Raw genomic sequence first — 19,142 nt, forward strand, 5'->3', positions numbered from 1 at the left:
AAACCCCAAGGCATTCTTCAATTATGTGAAGAACAAAAGGATGACAGGAGTGAAGGTAGGACCGATTAGAGATAAAGGTGGGAAGATGTGTCTGGAGGCTGTGGAAGTGAGTGAGGTATTCACCAATGAGAGGGAACTTGATGACGGTGAGGACAATATGAGTGAGGTTGATGTTCTGGAGCATGTTGATATTAAGGGAGAGGAGGTGGAGTTGTTAAAATACATTAGGATGGGTAAGTCCCCAGGGCCTGATGGAATATTCCCCAGGCTGCTGCACGAGGCGAGGGAAGAGATTGTTGAGCCTCTGGCCAGGACCTTTATGTCCTCGTTGTCCATGGGAATGGTACCAGAGGATTGGAGGGAAGCGAATGTTGTCCCCTTGTTCAAAAAAGGTAGTAGGGATAGTCTGGGTAATTATAGACCAGTGAGCCTTATGACTGTGGTGGGAAAGCTGTGGGAAAAGATTCTTAGAGATAGGATGTATGGGCATTTAGAGAATCATGGTCTGATCAGGGACAGTCAGCACAGCTTTGTGAAGGGCAGATTTTGTCTAACAAGCCTGATAGAGTTCTTTGAGGAGGTGACCAGGCATATAGATGAGGGTAGTGCAGTGGATGTGATATACATGGATTGGAGTAAGGCATTTGACAGGGCTCCACATGGTAGGCTTATTCAGAAAGTCAGAAGGCATGGGATCCAGGGAAGTTTGGCCAGGTGAATTCAGAATTGGTTTGCCTGCAGAAGGCACAGGGTCGTGGTGGAGGGAGTACATAGAGATTGGAGAGTCGTGACTAGTGGTGTCCCACAAGGATCTGTTCTGGGACCTCTACTTTTCATGATTTTTATTAACAACCTGGATGTGGCAGTAGAATTGTGGGTTGGCAAGTTTGCAGATGACACAAAGGTTGGTGGTGTGGAGGATTGTCAAAGATTGCAGAGAGACGTTGATAGGATGCGGAAGTGGGCTGAGAAGTGGCAGGTGAATTTCAACCCGGAGAAGTGTGAGGTGGTACACTGTGGAAGGACAAACTTCCAGGCAGAGTACAATGTAAATGGCAGGATGCATGGTAGTGTGAAGGAGCAGAGGGAACTTGGGGTACATGTCCACAGATCCCTGAAAGTTGCCTCACAGGTAGATAGGGTAGATAAGAAAGCTTATGGGGTGATAGTTTTCATAAATTGAGGGATAGAGTTTAAGAGTTGCAATGTAATGATGCAGCTCTATAAAACTCTGGTTAGGTCACACTTGGAGTACTGTGTCCAGTTCTGGTTGCCTGACTATAGCAAGGATGTGGAAGCACTGGAAAGGGTACACAGGAGATTTACCAGGATGCTGCCTGGTTTAGAGAGTATGGATTATGATCAGAGATTAAGGGAGCTAGGGCTTTACTCTTTGGAGAGGAGGAGGGTGAGAGGAGACATGACAGAGGTGTACAAGATATTAAGAGGAATAGATAGAGTAGACAGCCAGCGTCTCTTCCCCATGGCATCACTGCTCAGTACAATAGGACATGGCTTTAAGGTAAGGGGAGGGAAGTTCAAGGGGGATATTAGAGGAAGATTTTTTAACTCACAGAATGGTTGGTGCATGGAATGCACTGCCTGAGTCGGTGGTAAAAGCAGATACACTAGTGAAGTTTAAGAGACTACTAGACAGGTATATGGAGGAATTTAAGGTGGGGGGTTATATGGGAGGCAGGGTTTGAGGGTTGGCACAACATTGTGGGCCAAAGGGCCTGTAATGTGCTGTACTATTCTATGTTCTATCTATGTTCTACATTTATGTCTGATTGTGGTTAGTTTTCATAATGACAGTTTCAAGACAAGACCACCAGCTTAAAGAGCAAACACGAGGAAATCTGCAGATGCTGGAAATTGAAACAACAACACACACAAAATGCTGGTGGAACACAGCAGGCCAGGCAGCATCTATAGGAGAAGCACTGTCGACGTTTCGGGTCGAGACCCTTCGTCAGGACTAGCCAAAAGGAAAGATAGTAAGAATAATAATAATTATATAATAAATATAATAATAAGGATAATAACCTTCACCAATCACCTTTCCAGTTCTTAGCTTCATCCCACCCCCTCCGGTCTTCTCCTATCATTTCGCATTTCCCCCTCCCCCCACTACTTTCAAATCTCTTACTATCTTTCCTTTCGGTTAGTCCTGATGAAGAGTCTCGGCCCAAAATGTCGACAGTGCTTCTCCTATAGATGCTGCCTGGCCTGCTGTGTTCCACCAGCATTTTGTGTGTGTTGTTGTTTCAACCACCAGTTTAGAAATCGACCTTGACTAGAAAGGTTTGACAGACCATTCACAACAATAGCCATCATTAAATTCTGTTGTTATCCTGGAGGTTACCCTGCTGACACCCCCTTGTAATGGACCATGTGTGGATATCAAATCAATGACATCCACAGAGGTGGATCGAAGCAAGAGGCGAAGTGGGAAGAGGTAAAAGAAGCTTGGAGAGAAGCGGTATGTTTTAACTGGTTGGGGCAAAGAGGCTAGACTGCACAGGCGTGTGATGTAGTGCACCAAAGGTTTAAAAGAAAGACTGCCATATACAGCAGCCATTGTCAGAGTGGACTGAGGCAGAGTGGGACGGCTTTGGCTCAATCAGGCTTTGGCGAGAACAGGCAGAGGCGAGGTTTGAACGGGGCACAACTATGCAAGTGCGTTGAAGATCAGCGAGGGAATTCAAAAAGCGAGCAGAGGCTGAGTACAAGCTTCACTCCAGGTGAAGTAAGGCCAGGTAAGCTCCTTTAATTAATCTAATTAGCTTAGGAGTAGGTAATGGAGGCAGCAGTTAGGGCAGTTGAGTGCTCCGTTTGCAGTATGTGTGAAGTCAGGGCGAGCACAGCTGTCCCTGATGACTACACCTGCAAAAGGTGCAACCAGCTGCAGCTCCTGACAAACCGTGTTAGGGAACTGGAGCTGGAGCTGGATGAACTTCTGATCATTCGGGAGGCAGAGGCAGAAATAAACAGGAGTTTAGGGAGATGGTCACCCCTAGGAGTCAGGAGAGAGGTAGTTGGGTGACTGTCAGGTGAGGGAAGGTGAATAGACAGGAAGAGCAGAGCACCCCTGTGGCCGTTCCCATCAACGATAAGTATACCGTATTGGATACTGTTGATGGGGACTACCTACCAGGGACAAGTTGCAGTAGTTGCGTCTATGGCACTGAGACTGGACCCTCAGCTCAGAAGAGAAGGAGGGGAAGGAGGGGAAAGAGGAGAGCAGTAGTGATAGGGGATTCTATAGTTAGGGGGACAGATAGGAGGTTCTGTGGAAGAGATAAGAGAATTCCGGATGGTCTGTTGCCTCCCTGGTGCCAGAGTGCGTGATATCTTGGATCGAGTTCTCAGTATTCTCAAGAGGGAGGGTGAGTAGCCAGATGTTGTGGTCCATGTAGGGACCAATGATGTGGGTAGGAAGAGTGAGGAGGTCCTGAAAGGTGAGTTTAGGGAGTTAGGTGCCAAGTTAAAGAACAGGACCTCCAGGATAGCAATCTCAGGATTGCTACCAGTGCCATGTGCAGGTGGGTTTAGAAATAATAAGATAGTGCAGATCAACATGTGGCTGAAGACATGGTGCAGGAGGGAGGGCTTCAGATTTATAGATAATTGGGCAGTTTTCCAGGGAAGGTGGGACCTGTTCCAGCGGGACGGTTTACATCTGAACTGGAGGGGGACAAATATTCTTGCAGGTAGGTTTGCTAGAGAGGCTCCAGTGGATTTAAACTAGATACGAGCTGGGAGGGGAACCAGAGTGTAGGAACTAGCAAAAAGTTGATCGAGGTTATCAACTAGTATGGGAGAAGGAAGAAAAAGATGACAGTAAAGTTATTTGTACTGTTAGAGATAAACAGAGAGGAAGAGGTGGAGAATTTCTTAAATGCATTTATTTTAAGGCTAGGAGCATTGAAAGAAAAGTGGATGAGCTTAGAGCATGGATTGATACCTGGAAATATGATGTTGTAGCTATTAGTGAAACATGGTTCCAGGAGGGGTGTGATTGGCAACTAAATATTCCTGGATTTCATTGCTTCAGGTGTGATAGAATCAGAGGGACAAGAGGGGGAGGTGTTGCATTGCTAGTCAGAAAATATTACAGCTGTGCTCTGGCAGGATAGATTAGAGGGCTCGTCTAGGAGACTATTTGGGTGGAACTAAGGAATGGGAAAGGTGTAGTAACACTTATAAGGGTGTATTATAGACCACCTAATGGGAAACAAGAATTGGATGAGCAAATTTGCAAGGAGATAGCAGATATTTGTAGTAAGCACAAGGTTGTGATTGTGGGAGATTTTACTTTTCCACACATAGACTGGGAAGCCCATACTGTAAAAGGGATGGATAGTTTGGAGTTTGTAAAATGTGTGCAGGATAGTTTTTTGCAGCAATACACAGAGGTACCAACTAGAGAAGGGGCAATGTTGGATCTCCTGTTAGGGAATGAGATAGGTCAGGTGATGGAGGTATGTGTTGGGGAGCACTTCGGGTCCAGTGATCACAATGCCAATAGTTTCAACATAATTATGGAGAAGGATAGGACTGGACACAGGGTTGAGATTTTTGATTGGAGAAAGGCTAACTTTGAGGAGATGCAAAAGGATTTAGAAGTAGTGGATTGGAACAATTTGTTTTATGGGAAGGATGTAATAGAGAAATGGAGGTCATTCACAGGTGAAATATTGAGGGTACAGAATCTTTATGTTCCTGTTAGGTTGAAAGGAAAGGTTAAAAGTTTGAGAGAGCCATGGTTTTCAAGGGATATTGGAAACTTGGTTAGGAAAAAGAAAGCTATCTACAATAAATTTAGGCAGCATGGAGTAAATGAGGTGCTCAAGGAATATAAAGAATGTAAGAATCTTAAGAAAGAAATTAGAAAAGCTAAAATATACGGGGTTGCTTTGGAAAGTAAGATGAAAATAAATCCAAAGGGTTTATTAACCTTTGGATATTAACAGTTATATTAATAGCAAAAGGATAGTGAGGGATAAAATTGGTCCCTTACAGCATCAGAGTGGACAGCTATGTGTGGAGCCAAAAGAGATGGGGGAGATTCTGAACAATTTCTTTTCTTCGGTATTCACTAAGGAGAAGGATATTGAATTGTGTAAGGTAAGGGAAACAAGTAGGGAAGTTATGGAGACGAAGACGATTAAAGAGGAGGAAGTACTGGAGCTTTTAAGGAATATAAAAGTGGATAAATCTCTGGGTCCTGACAGGATATTCCCTAGGACCTTGAGGGAAGTTAGTGTAGAAATAGAGGGGCTCTGACAGAAATATTTCAAATGTCATTAGAAATGGGGATGGTGCTGGAGGATTGGCGTATTGCTCATGTGGTTCCATTGTTTAAAAAGGGTTCTAAGAGTAAACCTAGCAATTATAGGCCTGTCAGTTTGATGTCAGTGGTGGGTAAATTAATGGAAAGTATTCTTAGAGATGGTATATCTCATTATCTGGATAGACAGGGTCTGATTAGGAGCAGTCAACATGGATTTGTGTGTGGAAGGTCATGTTTGACAAATCTTATTGAATTCTTTGAAGAGGTTACGAGGAAAGTTGACGAGGGTAAAGCAGTGGATGTTGTCTATATGGACTTCAGTAAGGCCTTTGACAAGGTTCCGCACAGAAGGTTAGTTAGGAAGGTTCAATCGTTAGGTATTAATATTGAAGTAGTAAAATGGATTCAACAGTGGCTGGATGGGAGGTGCCAGAGAGTAGTGGTGGACAACTGTTTGTCTGGTTGGAGGCTGGTGGCTAGTGGTATGCCTCAGGGATCTGTACTGGGTCCAATTTTGTTTGTCATATACATTAATGATCTGGTGATGGGGTGGTAAATTGGATTAGTGAGTATGCAGATGATACTAAGGTTGGTGGTGTTGTGGATAATGAAGTAGGTATTCAAAGCTTACAGAGAGATTTAGACCAGTTAGAAGAGTGGGCTGAACGATGGCAGATGGAGTTTAATGCTGATAAGTGTGAGGTGCTACATTTTGGTAGGAATAATCCAAATATGACATACATGGTAAATGGTAGGGCTTTGAAGAATGCAGTAGAAGAGAGTGATCTAGGAATAATGGTGCATAGTTCCCTGAAGGTGGAATCTCATGTGGATAGGGTGGTGAAGAAAGCTTTGGGTATGCTGGCCTTTATACATCAGAGCATTGAGTATAGGAGTTGGGATGTAATGTTAAAATTGTACAAGGCATTGGTAAGGCCGAATTTGGAGTATTGTGTACAGTTCTGGTCACTGAATTATAGGAAAGATGTCAACAAAACAGAGAGAGTACAGAGAAGATTTACTAGAATGTTACCTGGGTTTCCACACCTAAGTTACAGGGAAAGGTTGAACAAGTTAGGTCTTTATTCTTTGGAGCATAGAAGGTTGAGGGGGTACTTGATAGAGGTATTTAAAATTATGAGGGTGATAGATAGAGTTGACGTGGATAGGCTTTTTCCATTGAGAGTAGGTGAGATTCAAACAAGAGGACATGAGTTGAGAGTTAGGGGACAAACGTTTAGGGGTAACATGAAGGGGAACTTCTTTACTCAGAGAGTGGTAGCTGTGTGGAACAAACTTCCAGTAGAAATGGTAAAGGCAGGATTGGTATTGTCATTTAAAGTAAAATTGGATAGGTATATGGACAGGAAAGGAATGGAGGGTTATGGGCTGAGTGCGGGTTGGTGGGACTAGGTGAGAGTAAGCGTTCAGCATGGACAGAAGGGCCAAGTTGGCCTGTTTCCATGCTGTAATTATTATATGGCTATATGACTGTTGTATTTTTCTCTGAAAGTGAGCCATTTCTTTTCCCTTGTTGCTCAGCTTAATTTCCCTTCTAAACTGATATTTATTGTAAGTCAAAAGCAGAATGATTCAGATGCAAATCTGATATAAAAGCAAAAGTTGCTGGAGTTGCCCAGCAAGTCAGGCAGCATCTGAATTGGAAAAAGATAGAAACTATAGTTGGGAAGGGCAGAGGGAATCAGAGTGAAAACAAGGGTGGAGACCAACAGCGATTGAGTGACACAAGAGATGTGGCTGTGGACTCTGAGAAGGTACACCCATGACAGTTGAGGAAATAAACCTTAGCAACCAGAAGAGGTTCAAAACACTGAATGCTGAAACTCTGAAATAAAAGGATTTGAGTAGCTAATTATCTGAAATTGTTGGGACTTTATTCCCTGAAGTGTAGGAGAATAAGGGGAGATTTTATAGAGGTGTCCAAAATTGAGGGGTATAGATAATGTAAATGCAAACAGACTTCGTCCACTGAGGTTGGGTGACACTAGAACTAGAGATCATAGGTTAAAAGTGAAAGGTGAAATGGTTAAGGGGAACATGAGGGGAAACCTCTTCACTCAGAGGGTGGAGAGAGTGTGGAATGAGCTGCCAGTGCAAGCTTGGATGAGTGTTTGATTCTGGCATTTAAGAGAACTTCTGAGAGGTACATGGATAGGAGGGCTATGATGCATGTGCAGTTCGATGGGACTAGACAGAATAGCAGTTTGACATGGACTGGATGGGCCAAAGGGCCTGTTTCTGTTTGTTATGGCACTGTATGACTCTATAGTGTTCTCTGAAGGCTGTAAAGCACTAGGTCAAAAATTAATGCCTTTCTTCAAACTTGCATTAGGCTTCATTGAAAGCAAGAGTGCTGCGTGCAAAGACAGAGAAGGTGGAGTGGGAGTGCGAAAGAGAATAAGAGTGAGAGATGACTGGATACTAAGGGTCTCCTTTGAGTATGAGTGAAAAGCTGTATATACTTTCTCTAATTCCAACCATGTGTGGTGAGCACAAGATTCGGAAACGTGCAAGTGAATCACTGCTTGTGATCACCTGCAAGGACTGTGGTCCATCACTTCATTGACCCCAGGTCCCTGACTTGTCACAAATGGAAAGAATAGTGTTAATGGTGGCTTGATCTTGGACACTGCTTCTGCTCAAGGCTTAATTTGGTAATATATAGTAACGAGAGATTTGGTTAATTCTCAAGATCTCAGCCCCGCCCTCACCAAGAAACACAACTAAACACAGGCTATAAAAAGTAACATTTATTTTGTTGCAAATGAACATTCCACACATTATTTTCAAAACATTTACAAGATCCTGAGGTTCAGCAAAACACAAGCACAGTATGGCCTTAGATAGAAGCCCCAAGCTCTGAGAGAAATGAAGTACTGTCAAAGGTGTGTGGTGTTCGTCAAACACCGCCGCAAACCACACTAATATGGAGAGCAGTGAAACGCCGGCCTCATCAACCAGCAACATGAAACTAGGAACAAGGGGATAAATAATCTACCCATGAAATTGTCCAGACATCATTTCATTCAAAGCTCAATTTAAAAGGTCTGACACACACATTCATGAACATAACCTTCAAGTTTCAAGAGTGCTTTGCGATATGATAAATCATTCGGTACAATTGCAAAGTAGCAGCAGCTTTCATATAAGTTCCAATAATATTTTTACAATAGGCTCAGAAGTACATATCTGGTCCCAGAGTATCAAATACAGCACCAATGCCATGTCACAGCTGTTTTTAAAAAAAGCTAGCTTGCTAGAAGCCCTTCTGTTAATTATTTCAGTTTTAAGTTACAAAGTTAATTATCTAAAAACCTAACGAGCTAATTGAAAATTACATACTCTTCACTTTAATCACTGTCATGCCAGGTCCTGAGGAGCACTGTGACACCTCAACCTCACACACTCCACAGGGACCATTAGCCCCAGCCTTTTGACAGAGTGTCAATTTGCATGGGCCTCAGGTGGAGTGAAATTAAGAGTGGGCATTAAAAAAAAACTAACCCTAATAAAGCAGTGAAAGGGAAATGGAAGAATTCTTGTCAGGTTCTGGTACTTCCTATATGGGTCACACAAGAGTACAATGCTGCATTAGAAGACAATTGAAATTAAAGCTGAAACTCTAAATGTGATAAATTCTGCCTGGATGTCTTTGTGTGATCTGGAATACCGAGGATTGTTACTTTGGCTTGAAACATCTACATACCCCCCTCCCTGATTTCTGGCGGAAGACTGTGGTCAGCGGACTGAAACAGCTCATCATCCGAAGTGACTGTAGAGCCTTTTACAGTTGCTTACAGAAGAATTTGATTTACTTCTGATGATACTGCATGGGCTAAAGAGAAAACAACAGAACAGAAGGAAAGAAAGCACTTCACCTCAGTTGGAGATGATAAAAGTAGCAAGATACACAAATTTCCACAGGCCCTTCATTGTGACTTTTACTGGGACTGATCTGGGAGTGGGGAGTGTGGAGAGAGTGAGAGGCCACAGAAGTGGTCCTGACTGGGTTTGGGTGCATCTGCAAGGACCACATCCCCATTCTGAGCTGTGGCAGAAGCCTACAGCTTCTGGGGGTGGGGGTGGGGGTGAAGGGTTGGAAGTGAAATAAGGGAAACAAGTATTAGGAGCGGCTAGTTTGCATCTTATGGCACCGGCAACTTTAAAATACTTTTTAATATCAATCCACTGATTGTTTTAAGACACTAGTAAGACAATTGTAAACATCTCAGTAGATGCACGCCGGTGCAGAGTGTTCAGCCCCTCTAGCCCATTGCAACACAGTCAGTCAGATTAAGGCTGATGCAGTTACCTCCACTTAACTTCAGTTTTGTTATTTTTACATGACCCAAGGTGGGATAGTGAGGGAATTCCAGACTTTCACCTCTGCTTCTAACATCATTGCCCTGTCCCCTTTTTCTGGATTCCCTCACCAAAGGAAATACTTTTCTGTTTAAACTTATTAAATCTTTTAATCTCTTAAACAGCCTTTAAGCTTTGATATTCATTTGAATACAAGATCAGTCTGTGAAACTTAGCTTCATAATTTAACTCTTTAAGCACTGGATCGTTCCACTATTAATTTCAGCACTGGGTTTTCCAGATGGGCTGGGCTACTCTCAATCATTGTGTTGGGTGGGGAGGGTGGGTGGGAGGAGATCATTCTCTACAAAAACAACCTCAATTCCAGCCTCTTTGACCTACTCAGCCCCAGTTTATAGGTTTATGCTGCAAAGAGTGGGACAGACAGCTCTGGGGATGGGACCTTTGGGATGAAAACAGATGGAATGTGTAGTTTTTCACTGATTCTATTGTATTTCTTTGTTCTACTCTGAATGTCAGCAAGAAAATAAATCTCAGGATAATATGTGGAGATCTTGATAATAAACTGAACTTTAGATATTAGGGGTGGAAGAAAATGGAAGCTCAATGGCAACTATAAGGAGCTTCTCACATTTAGAGAGAAATGAATTTATATAGTGCCGGGGAAGAAATTAATTGATGGAATTTGAACCCAGTGACTGGTAATGACATACCATCTAATGGAGCCAGCAAAGGACTATATTAAATGAACTATTTTTTGTTGATTCTGGGGATCGGGACATTATTAGCCAGCCATTAGATTCTGTCAGATCCAGCATCCACCACCCACCTCGACCAAATGTTTACAGGGCCTCTTCAGATGGTAGGTAAGATTGAACCACACTGCAGTGAACCAGTTGGACTAGGCAATCTGACACCTTCAAATTCACTTTTACTTAAACCACAGATTGTTTCCTCTGATTGAAATGCTGGTAACACTCAGCAGGTCTGGTAGTAGGCCCAGCAAGTAACCCAGATTTAAGCAAAGCAGGTTTCTGTATTAGAATAAAAAACATTTAAACGACCATTGGGTCATCTGTAATTATAAAAAACTGTCGGCCCATCAAGTGTGCATGAAACATCAACCTATGCTAATCCTATACTTTATTCTTCCTACAGTCCCATCAACTCCCCCCAAAATTCTACTATTTACCTACACACTAAGGGAGACTTAAAATGGCCAATTAACCCAATAATCTGCACGTCTTTGGGACAAGGGAGAAAACTGGAGCACCCACTGGAAACCCATGTGGCATCAGAAAGAATGTGAAAGTTTGACATAGACAGCATCCAAGGTCAGGACTGAACACACGTCTGTGGAGCTGTGAGTCATTTATCGGTCTTATCTCTCCAGTTGGTGGACTGCAGTGAGAACACAGTATTTCCATATTCAGAGTGTGCAGGAGGGAGGTCATTGTACAGAACAATGGTGTGTACTATGTACACTTTTAGCATCTTCTCAAAGCATCTCAAATGTATATAATGCAAGCTTACTAGCTCAGGACTGAAGGATCTGAATTACAGGAAAAGATTAGAAGGGTACAGAATGATGAGGGTTAAACATGGAGCTTAGCACAGAACTAATGAAACTGAGAATATAAACTCTTAATTCTCACTGTAGGAAAACAGATGAGCAGGAGGTATTGGATGTATAAAAGCCAAGATAAAGAAAACTTCCTGATGCCAATCAATTCAAAGCAAATGATAGCAAATTGTACATGCCATTCAAAAGCAATCCTGACAATTATCAAGAGAAAACTGAAAGGAACCTAAGGAGATAACGGACAATGGGTTTTGTTCTGCAAAGATGTAAGTGTAAAATCTAGCAAAATTAGGGCTAACATTCAGAGATAAGGATAGCTTCTTCTCAAGTCTGTATGTTGCCTTTAACAGTGTAAGCATCAAAACAGTCTTCATTCCTCTCCTGTTTAGTCCAGAAGAATCTGATAGAGGAGGTACTAAACTACAACAATATCAGCCTCTGCAGGGTGTGTGGCAGCAACAGGTAGGTTTGGGTTGGATTGTTGTAAGTACTCAGCAGGTCCAGAAATGAGTACAGACATGACCCAGATTTAAACAAGGCATGTTTTCAGCATAAGAAGAAACATTTTACATCAAAATATTATTAGTCACCTTTTAGACCCAGCTGATGGACTGCAGCAAGATCATAGTATTTCAATTCAAAGAGTGGGTCAGGTCTCCCCAAAGTAGGTTCTGGTTCAGTTGCAAGTCAGAAGGCTGCGGAATTCAAGCTCCTACAGAGGAGCCAGCGTATAATGTGGTCTGAGACCCAATTATGTTGCTAAATGTGCACCGGGGTTCACCTTTGGAAATGTCATCGTTTGAATGAGATGTTGATTGTGCCCACTCTGATAGATGCACAGCTTCCCACGTCTCAATCCACAGCACCACCACAAGATGACTTTACTCTGTCATTTGATATCCACAGAATCTCCCAAGTGCTTCTGGATTGTGACTTCAACAGTTGTTTTACAAAAAATGCTGAGATGGTTTAAGGTGACAAAGATTTGCCCAAACAAAAGTTCTTTTTCTTTGCAAAGAAAGATTACAAGCAGATTATAACACATTCAAAACCATCAAAAACGTCCACAGAAGATGCTATTTTGCATCCCGAGTTCTTCATGTTCATGCCCCAGGGAACTGCAAGGCAGATGCTGATGCATTATAAGGAATTCTTTGCACTAGTTCTAGCTGGCCATGGTCCAATCTGTAGTAAATTGTGAGTTGCCTCAAATTAAAGAGGTGGGAGCTTTGCCATTTCTTTGAGTAGAAAGTTGCTTCAAGCATTTCTCCATGAAGTATCGCCCTTTAGGAAAATGAAATGAACTGAAACAAGAGAAGGAAATGGGGAAAATTAACCAGATCTTGCTTTGAGCACCAGAGAGTCCTAGGAGTGTGAAGAATCAGTACTACCAAAAGATTCCCAACAGGTTACATGGTTCATATACGACAGAACAAAGACAACACTGTGGTTAATGCTTCAAAATCTAGTGACTAGTGATGTTCCACAGGGGTCTATGTTGGGCCAATTCTTTTTGCGTTAAATGTAAATGATGTGGATGATGGGATTGATGGCTTTGTTGCGAAGTTTGCAGATGATACAAAGATAGATGGAGGGGCAGGTAGCTTTGAGGAAGTAGAGAGACTACAGAAATGCTTACACAGATTAGGAGAATGGACAAAAAAGTGGTAGATGGAATAAAGTGTTGGGAAGTGCATCATCATGCACTTTGGTAGAAGAAATGAAAGGGTTGACTATTTTATAAATGGAATGAAAAATACAAAAATCTGAGGTGCAAAGAGACTTGGAAGTCCTTGTGCAGGATTCCTGAAAAGTCAATTTGCAGATTGAGTCTGTGGTGAGGAAGGCAAATGTGATGTTAACATTCAGTTCAAAGGACGAGAATACTGTATAAAAGCAAAGATGTAAATGTTGAAACTTTATAAAGCACTGGCGTGTCCTCACTTGGAGTACTGTGAGCTGTTCTGGACCCCTTATCTTAGAAAGGATGTGCTGAAACTGGAGAGGGTTCAAAGGAAGTTTACACCAATGATTTCAGGATTGAATGGCTTGTCATATGAAGAGTGTTTGATTGCTCTGTGCCTGTATTCACTGGAATTCAGAAAAATGAGGGAGATGGGGAGGGATGGGTGGAGGGTGAGGGGGAAAGAGGGAGAGAGGGGAGGGTTGAGGGTGGGGGAGGAGGGGGAAGAAGAGAGAGGCAGGGGAGAAAGGGGGAGGGGAGAGGGGAGTGAGAGAGAGGGAGGGGTGAGGGAGAGAGGGGGAAGGTTGAGGGAGAGAAGGAGGAAGGGTGAGAGACAGCAGGGAGGGGTGAGAGAGAGTGGAGGGTGAGACAGGGGGTGAGGGAGGGAGGGGGTGAGGGGGGTGTGAGAGGGGCGAGGGTGAGAGAGAGGGAAAGGGTGAGGGTGACAGAGGGTGAGAGAGAGGGAGGGGCAGAGGGAGAGAGGGGGAGGAGGAACACAGTTAGATAGATTTTTGTATGGCATAGGAGAATTAAGGTTATGGGGGAAGGCCAGATTGGTAGAGATGAGTCCATGGCCAGATCAGCCATGACCACTGAATGGTGGACCAAGCTTGACAGGCCAGTTGCCCTGCTCCTGCTCCTATCTCTTATGTTCTTATGAGAGATGAAGAAAGAAAAGGAGCGAGTTGAGAAGGAAAATGGGAGGAAGGGGTTTCTAACGCGGGAACTTTGCAGGCATTTAGTCTTTAATTGGAGATGGGTCAATATTGTCATTGTTTAAAACAGTTCACCCCTGTAGTTCTTTGAATGCAAGTGCTGATTTGAGAGCATGACTGAAGAAGACATAGTTGTGGTATGATCCTCCTGAATAAACGAGAACACTTCTGGTGACCATGTGTATGGGAAATGTGTCCAGGCACAGCTCCAGACAGATTGCATTGAGCAAACAACAGAATACTGGAGCGACACAGTTGGTCAAGCATCATCTGTGAAAGGAGAAATGTATATTGATGTTTTCGATTGAGATCTTTGGAGATGTAAGTACATGGCATGATGATACTAAATTAAGAGGACTTGATCTGACAGAGAGATAGTTTGATAAATGGCAAGTGGATTTCAACTTTGGTAAGTATGAGATTATGCATTTTGGACAATTATCCAAGGTAGGACTTATACACAGTGAATAGCAAGTCCTTGAGGAACAGAGGGACCTGGAAGTAGTACTGCACAGTTCACAAGTGGGAACACAGAGCCAAATATAGAGATCAAACAGTATCCAGCAGGTAGAACAATTTGGTATGATTAGGTGCATGGGGCGAAAGAGAAGGAGGATGGCACCAGAGGGAGGTGATGGTCAGGAGAGGAGAAGGGGTGACTGGGGAATGAGAATAGGGAATAGAAAGAGAAAGTAGGGGATAGGGAAGAAATTACTGGAAGAAACTGATGTTCATTTAATCAGGTTGGAAACAACCTAGACAGAATACAAGGTGTTGCTCCTCCAACCGGGGAGTTAGAACCATAGAACATTATAGCACAGAAACAGGCCTTTTGGCCCTCCTTGGCTGTGCAGAACCATTTTTCTGCCTAGTCCCACTGACCTGCACCTGGACCATATCCCTCCTTACACCTCTCATCCATGTACCTGTCCAAGTTTTACTTAAATGTTAAAAGTGAGCCCGCATTTACAACTTCATCTGGCAGCTCATTCCACACTCCCACCACTCTCTGTGTGAAGAAGCCCCCCCTAATTTTCCCTTTAAACTTTTCCCCCTTCACCCTTAATCCATGTCCTCTGGTTTTTTTCTCCCCTAGCCTCAGTGGAAAAAGCCTGCTTGCATTCACTCTATCTATACCCATCATAATTTGATATACCTCTATCAAATCTCCCCTCATTCTTCTACGCTCCAGGGAATAACCTATTCAACCTTTCTCTGTAACTCAGTTTCTCAAGTCCCGGCAACATCCTTGTAAACCTTCTCTGCACTCTTTCTACCTTATTAATATCCTTCCTGTAATTCAGTGACCAAAACTACACACAATACTCCAAATTCGGCCTCACCAATGCCTTATACAACCTCACCATAACATTCGAACTCTTATACTCAACACTAATAAAGGCCAACGTACCAAAAGCTCTCTTTACTACCTTATCTACCTGTGACGCCACATTTAGGGAATATTGTATTCTCAGATCCCTCTGTTCATCATCAAGTTCATCATTATGAAGTTGCATCATCATAAGAGTAGAGGAGGCTATGGACTGACATGTTGGACTAGGAATAGGAATGGGAATTAACCATTGTGGAATCCTGCCTTTTTTGACAGACAAAAGGTGCTTGATGAAATGGTCCCCCAATCTATGTCAGATTTCACTAGATGTAAAAGAGGCTGCACAGGGGGCATTGGATACAGTAGATGACCCAAACAGATTTGCAGGTGAAGTGTTGCCTCATCTGTAAGAACTGTTTGCCCTAAATGGTGGAGGTATAGAGGCTTGTGAAGCACTTGTTCCATTTGTAGGGATAGTATATTAATTACAATAATTGAAAGAATGATTGAAAGAATGGCAGAACTGGTGATTTAAGATAGAGATGTTTTGATGAGGATGGATAGGGGATATATAAAAGGAATGGACATTGGATTAACGATGAGGGAGAATATCTGTAGTGTACTTGGGAAGGCTCTTCAAATGAGGCTATATTGGTAGAATTTTAAAAAGAAGAATGTGATGCTCATTTTGTTGGGATTGTACTACTAGATCCCCAGGAAACAGCAGGAGCAGATACTTTCAACAAATCACAGTAAATTTAAGTTCATGTAGGATCTTGAAATAATGCATAGAGAAAAAGGAAGCATCTTGCAGTGATAGCCCAATGGAAACATGAAAAGTTCTTAGAGGGATTCAGGAGAATACTTAAATGCTAAATTAGAGGGCTAAAGTGAGAGGAGAAAGTTTGAAGTAGATTTATGACGCAAGGCTTTTTGCATATTCACATATGTAATAGCTTGAGGATGCAGCGAAGGAGAAAGGAAAATTCCACAGTAAACGTTCATATGTAAAGAGGAGGTACATAATGCTTTCGCAGACTTAAAGGTGGAAAAAAACCCTAGGGTCAGATGAGATTTTTCTCAGCTTGCTGTGGTACATAAGGAAGAATTACTGGGACTAGGACTGAGATTTTTGAATCTCTGCTGGCCACAAATAAGATACCAGATGACTAGAGGTCAGTAAACGGAAACCCCATTTCAAGAACCGCAGCAGGGAAAAATCTGGTAATTGCAGGCTTGTGAGACTAATATCAGTAATAGGGAAGTTAATGGGAAAAAATGTGAGAGACAGGATCAATAATTACTTGGAAAAGTAGGAACTAATCAGAGATAGCCAGAATGGTTTTCTCAAAGTAGATCTTGTTTGACAATCTGAATGAATTTTGTGAAGAAGTAGCAAGGTGTTTTGATGAGACAATGCAATAAATGGTGCTTACATGGACAAGGTCTCAGTTAGAAGACTAGTCCAAAAGGTCACGGCAAAGTGGATCCAAATGGACTTGGCAATAGGAGACAGGGTGACTGAAGACAGCTGTTTTTATGATCAGATATCTGTAACTTGTGGTCTTCCACAGCAATCAGTGCTGAGACCCTTGCTGTTTGTAATATATGTGAATGATTTTAATGTGCATGTAGGAGGTAAGTTGCCAGGTGACATGAATTTTTGTGAAGTTGGTAACAGGGAGGAGGGTAGCCTTGAGCCACAGGGTGATACCTGCATGTTTTGTGAAATGGGCTGAAAAATGGTAGCTGGAGTTTAATCCTAATACATTGAAGTGAGTACATGTATTTTGGGAATGCTACTGAGGCTAGGACATACACTCTGAATGGTAGGGTCCTAGGGAGGAGAGAAGAATTGGTGTACTAGTCCAAAGGTCATTAAAAGCAGCAGTGTAGAAAGCTCATGTGATTAATAAAACATAAAGGATACTGTTCTTCATTAGTCAGGGCACTTATTACAGAAGTACAGAGGTTATGCTCAAACTTCATAAAACATCAATTAGACCTAATTTTAAACACTGCATGCAGTTCAAGGCACCATCCTACAGGAAAGATGTCATAGTGCTAGAAAGATATAGAGAAGATTCACTTAGATGTTGCCTAGGATGGAACATTTGAATTATGAGAATAGATTGGAGAAGCTGGATCGGTTTTCCATTGAAAAGAGAGTAAGAGTAGTGTAAAAGATTAGCCATAAGACCATTATACTTAGGAACAGGTTTAGACCATTCGTCCCAACACATCTGCTCTGCCATTCCATCTTGGCTGAGTTATTATCCCTCTCAACCTCATTCTCCTGCCCTTTTCCCATAACCTTTGATGCCCTTACTAACCAAGAACCTATCTTTCTCTGTTTTAAATATACCCAATGACAATTCCTCAGCAGCCATTTTAGGCAATAAATTCCACAGTCCTAATCTCCATTCTAAAGAGACATTTTGTATACTGAGACTGTATCCTCTGGGTCTAGTCAACCACATCCCCACTTCCCCACTATAGGGAACAATCTCTCCATGTCCACTCTATCTGTGCCTTTCAATATTCAATAGGTTACAAAGAGATCCCCCGCCTCATTCTTCCAAAACTCCAGTGAGTACAGGCCGAAGCCATCAAACTTTAACCCTTCCATTCCCAAGATCATTATCGTGAACCTCCTCTTGACCCTCTCTAATGCCAACACATCCTTTCTTAGATTAGAGGCCCATTCTGCTCACAATACTCCAAGTAGTCTTACCAATGTCTTATAAAGCCTCAGCATTCTATCCTTGCTTTTATATTCTAGACCTCTCGAAATGAATGCTAACATTGCATTTGCCTTCCTTACCACTGGCTCAGCTTGCAAGTTAGCCTTTAGGACAGAGGTCGGCAACCTGCGGCTCCAGAGCCACATGCGGCTCTTTGATCTCTGTGATGCGGCTCCCCGTGGTTTGTTAGCTTTTGAAATGTAATTCGAAATTTGAAGATTATGGTGATCTTGTACAATATGAAAACTTTGCGGAGACACCGTTTCCTGGCACATCCGAACCGCTCACAATTAGCCACCGTTCCGACTAAGGGAGATAGCCTACGGGGGTTTGTGAGTACGTGTCTTTTGGAGCATCCGCGCCCACGGGGACGGGTTGAGCGAGGCTTTAAAGCAAGGCTGTTTAGTTCGAATAAAGTTACCTTTGACTGCAATCTTTATTTTAGCGCTGCGTGTAGCGCTACACCGCTACAACGTGTTTTTTATCGCTATTAATATACATCACCACTGCCAATGCCTGACACCCACCAGTGCGCGCATTCTTTTAATTCTTCGATCGAAGGTAGGCTAACTATGGAGTAACCTTCAACCCAACGTCTTTTTTTCGGAGTTCAAAATGTTTTTGTTGCATGCAGAAATGTAATTTCGTTTTCTCTGCAGGAGTTCATCAATTTCAAAAATGCAACACATTATAGTTTGTTTATACATAGCATAAAGGCAAAAAAAAACCCCGTTGTATGCAGTGTTATTTCATTTTGTGGCTCCCAGTGTTTTCTTTTCTGTGGGAAATGGGTCCATATTGGCTCTTTTAGTGGTAAATGTTGCCGACCCCTGCTTTAGGAAATCATGCCTGAAACTCCCACATCCCTTAGCACCCTTTATTTCTAGATTTGCTCCCTGTTTAGAAAATAGTCAATATCTTTATTCCTTTTACCAAAGTACATGATCATATATTTCCTTACACTGTATTCTAGCTGCCACTTCTTTGCCCATTCTCATAATTTGTCTAAGTCCTCCTGTGGAATTCCTGCTTCCTCAGCACTACCTACCCATCCATCTATCTTTGATTCATCTACAAACTTGGGCACAAAGCCATCAATTACGTCATCCAAATTATTTACATATAACATAAAAAGAAGTGGTCTGAACACCAATCCTTGTGGAA

General features: G+C 42.5%; 1 protein-coding gene across 7 annotated transcripts in view; it reads right to left on the reverse strand.

The window, feature by feature from the left end:
* Positions 1-19,142, reverse strand: part of LOC132402205 (rab GTPase-activating protein 1-like) — a 570,990-nt gene that overhangs the window by 22,749 nt on the left and 529,099 nt on the right. For 2 of the 7 annotated variants that reach the window (XM_059984930.1, XM_059984935.1), the window contains one exon: positions 8,053-12,526. The exons of the other annotated variants lie outside the window; for them this stretch is intronic. In XM_059984930.1, coding sequence (XP_059840913.1) covers positions 12,509-12,526 — 18 coding nt within the window. In that variant the 3' untranslated portion in view covers positions 8,053-12,508. Of the gene's footprint in view, positions 1-8,052; positions 12,527-19,142 lie in introns of those variants that run through there. 7 annotated transcript variants of the gene reach the window in all.

Source organism: Hypanus sabinus, chromosome 11 (assembly GCF_030144855.1).
Source record: "Hypanus sabinus isolate sHypSab1 chromosome 11, sHypSab1.hap1, whole genome shotgun sequence".
NCBI lineage: Eukaryota > Metazoa > Chordata > Chondrichthyes > Myliobatiformes > Dasyatidae > Hypanus > Hypanus sabinus.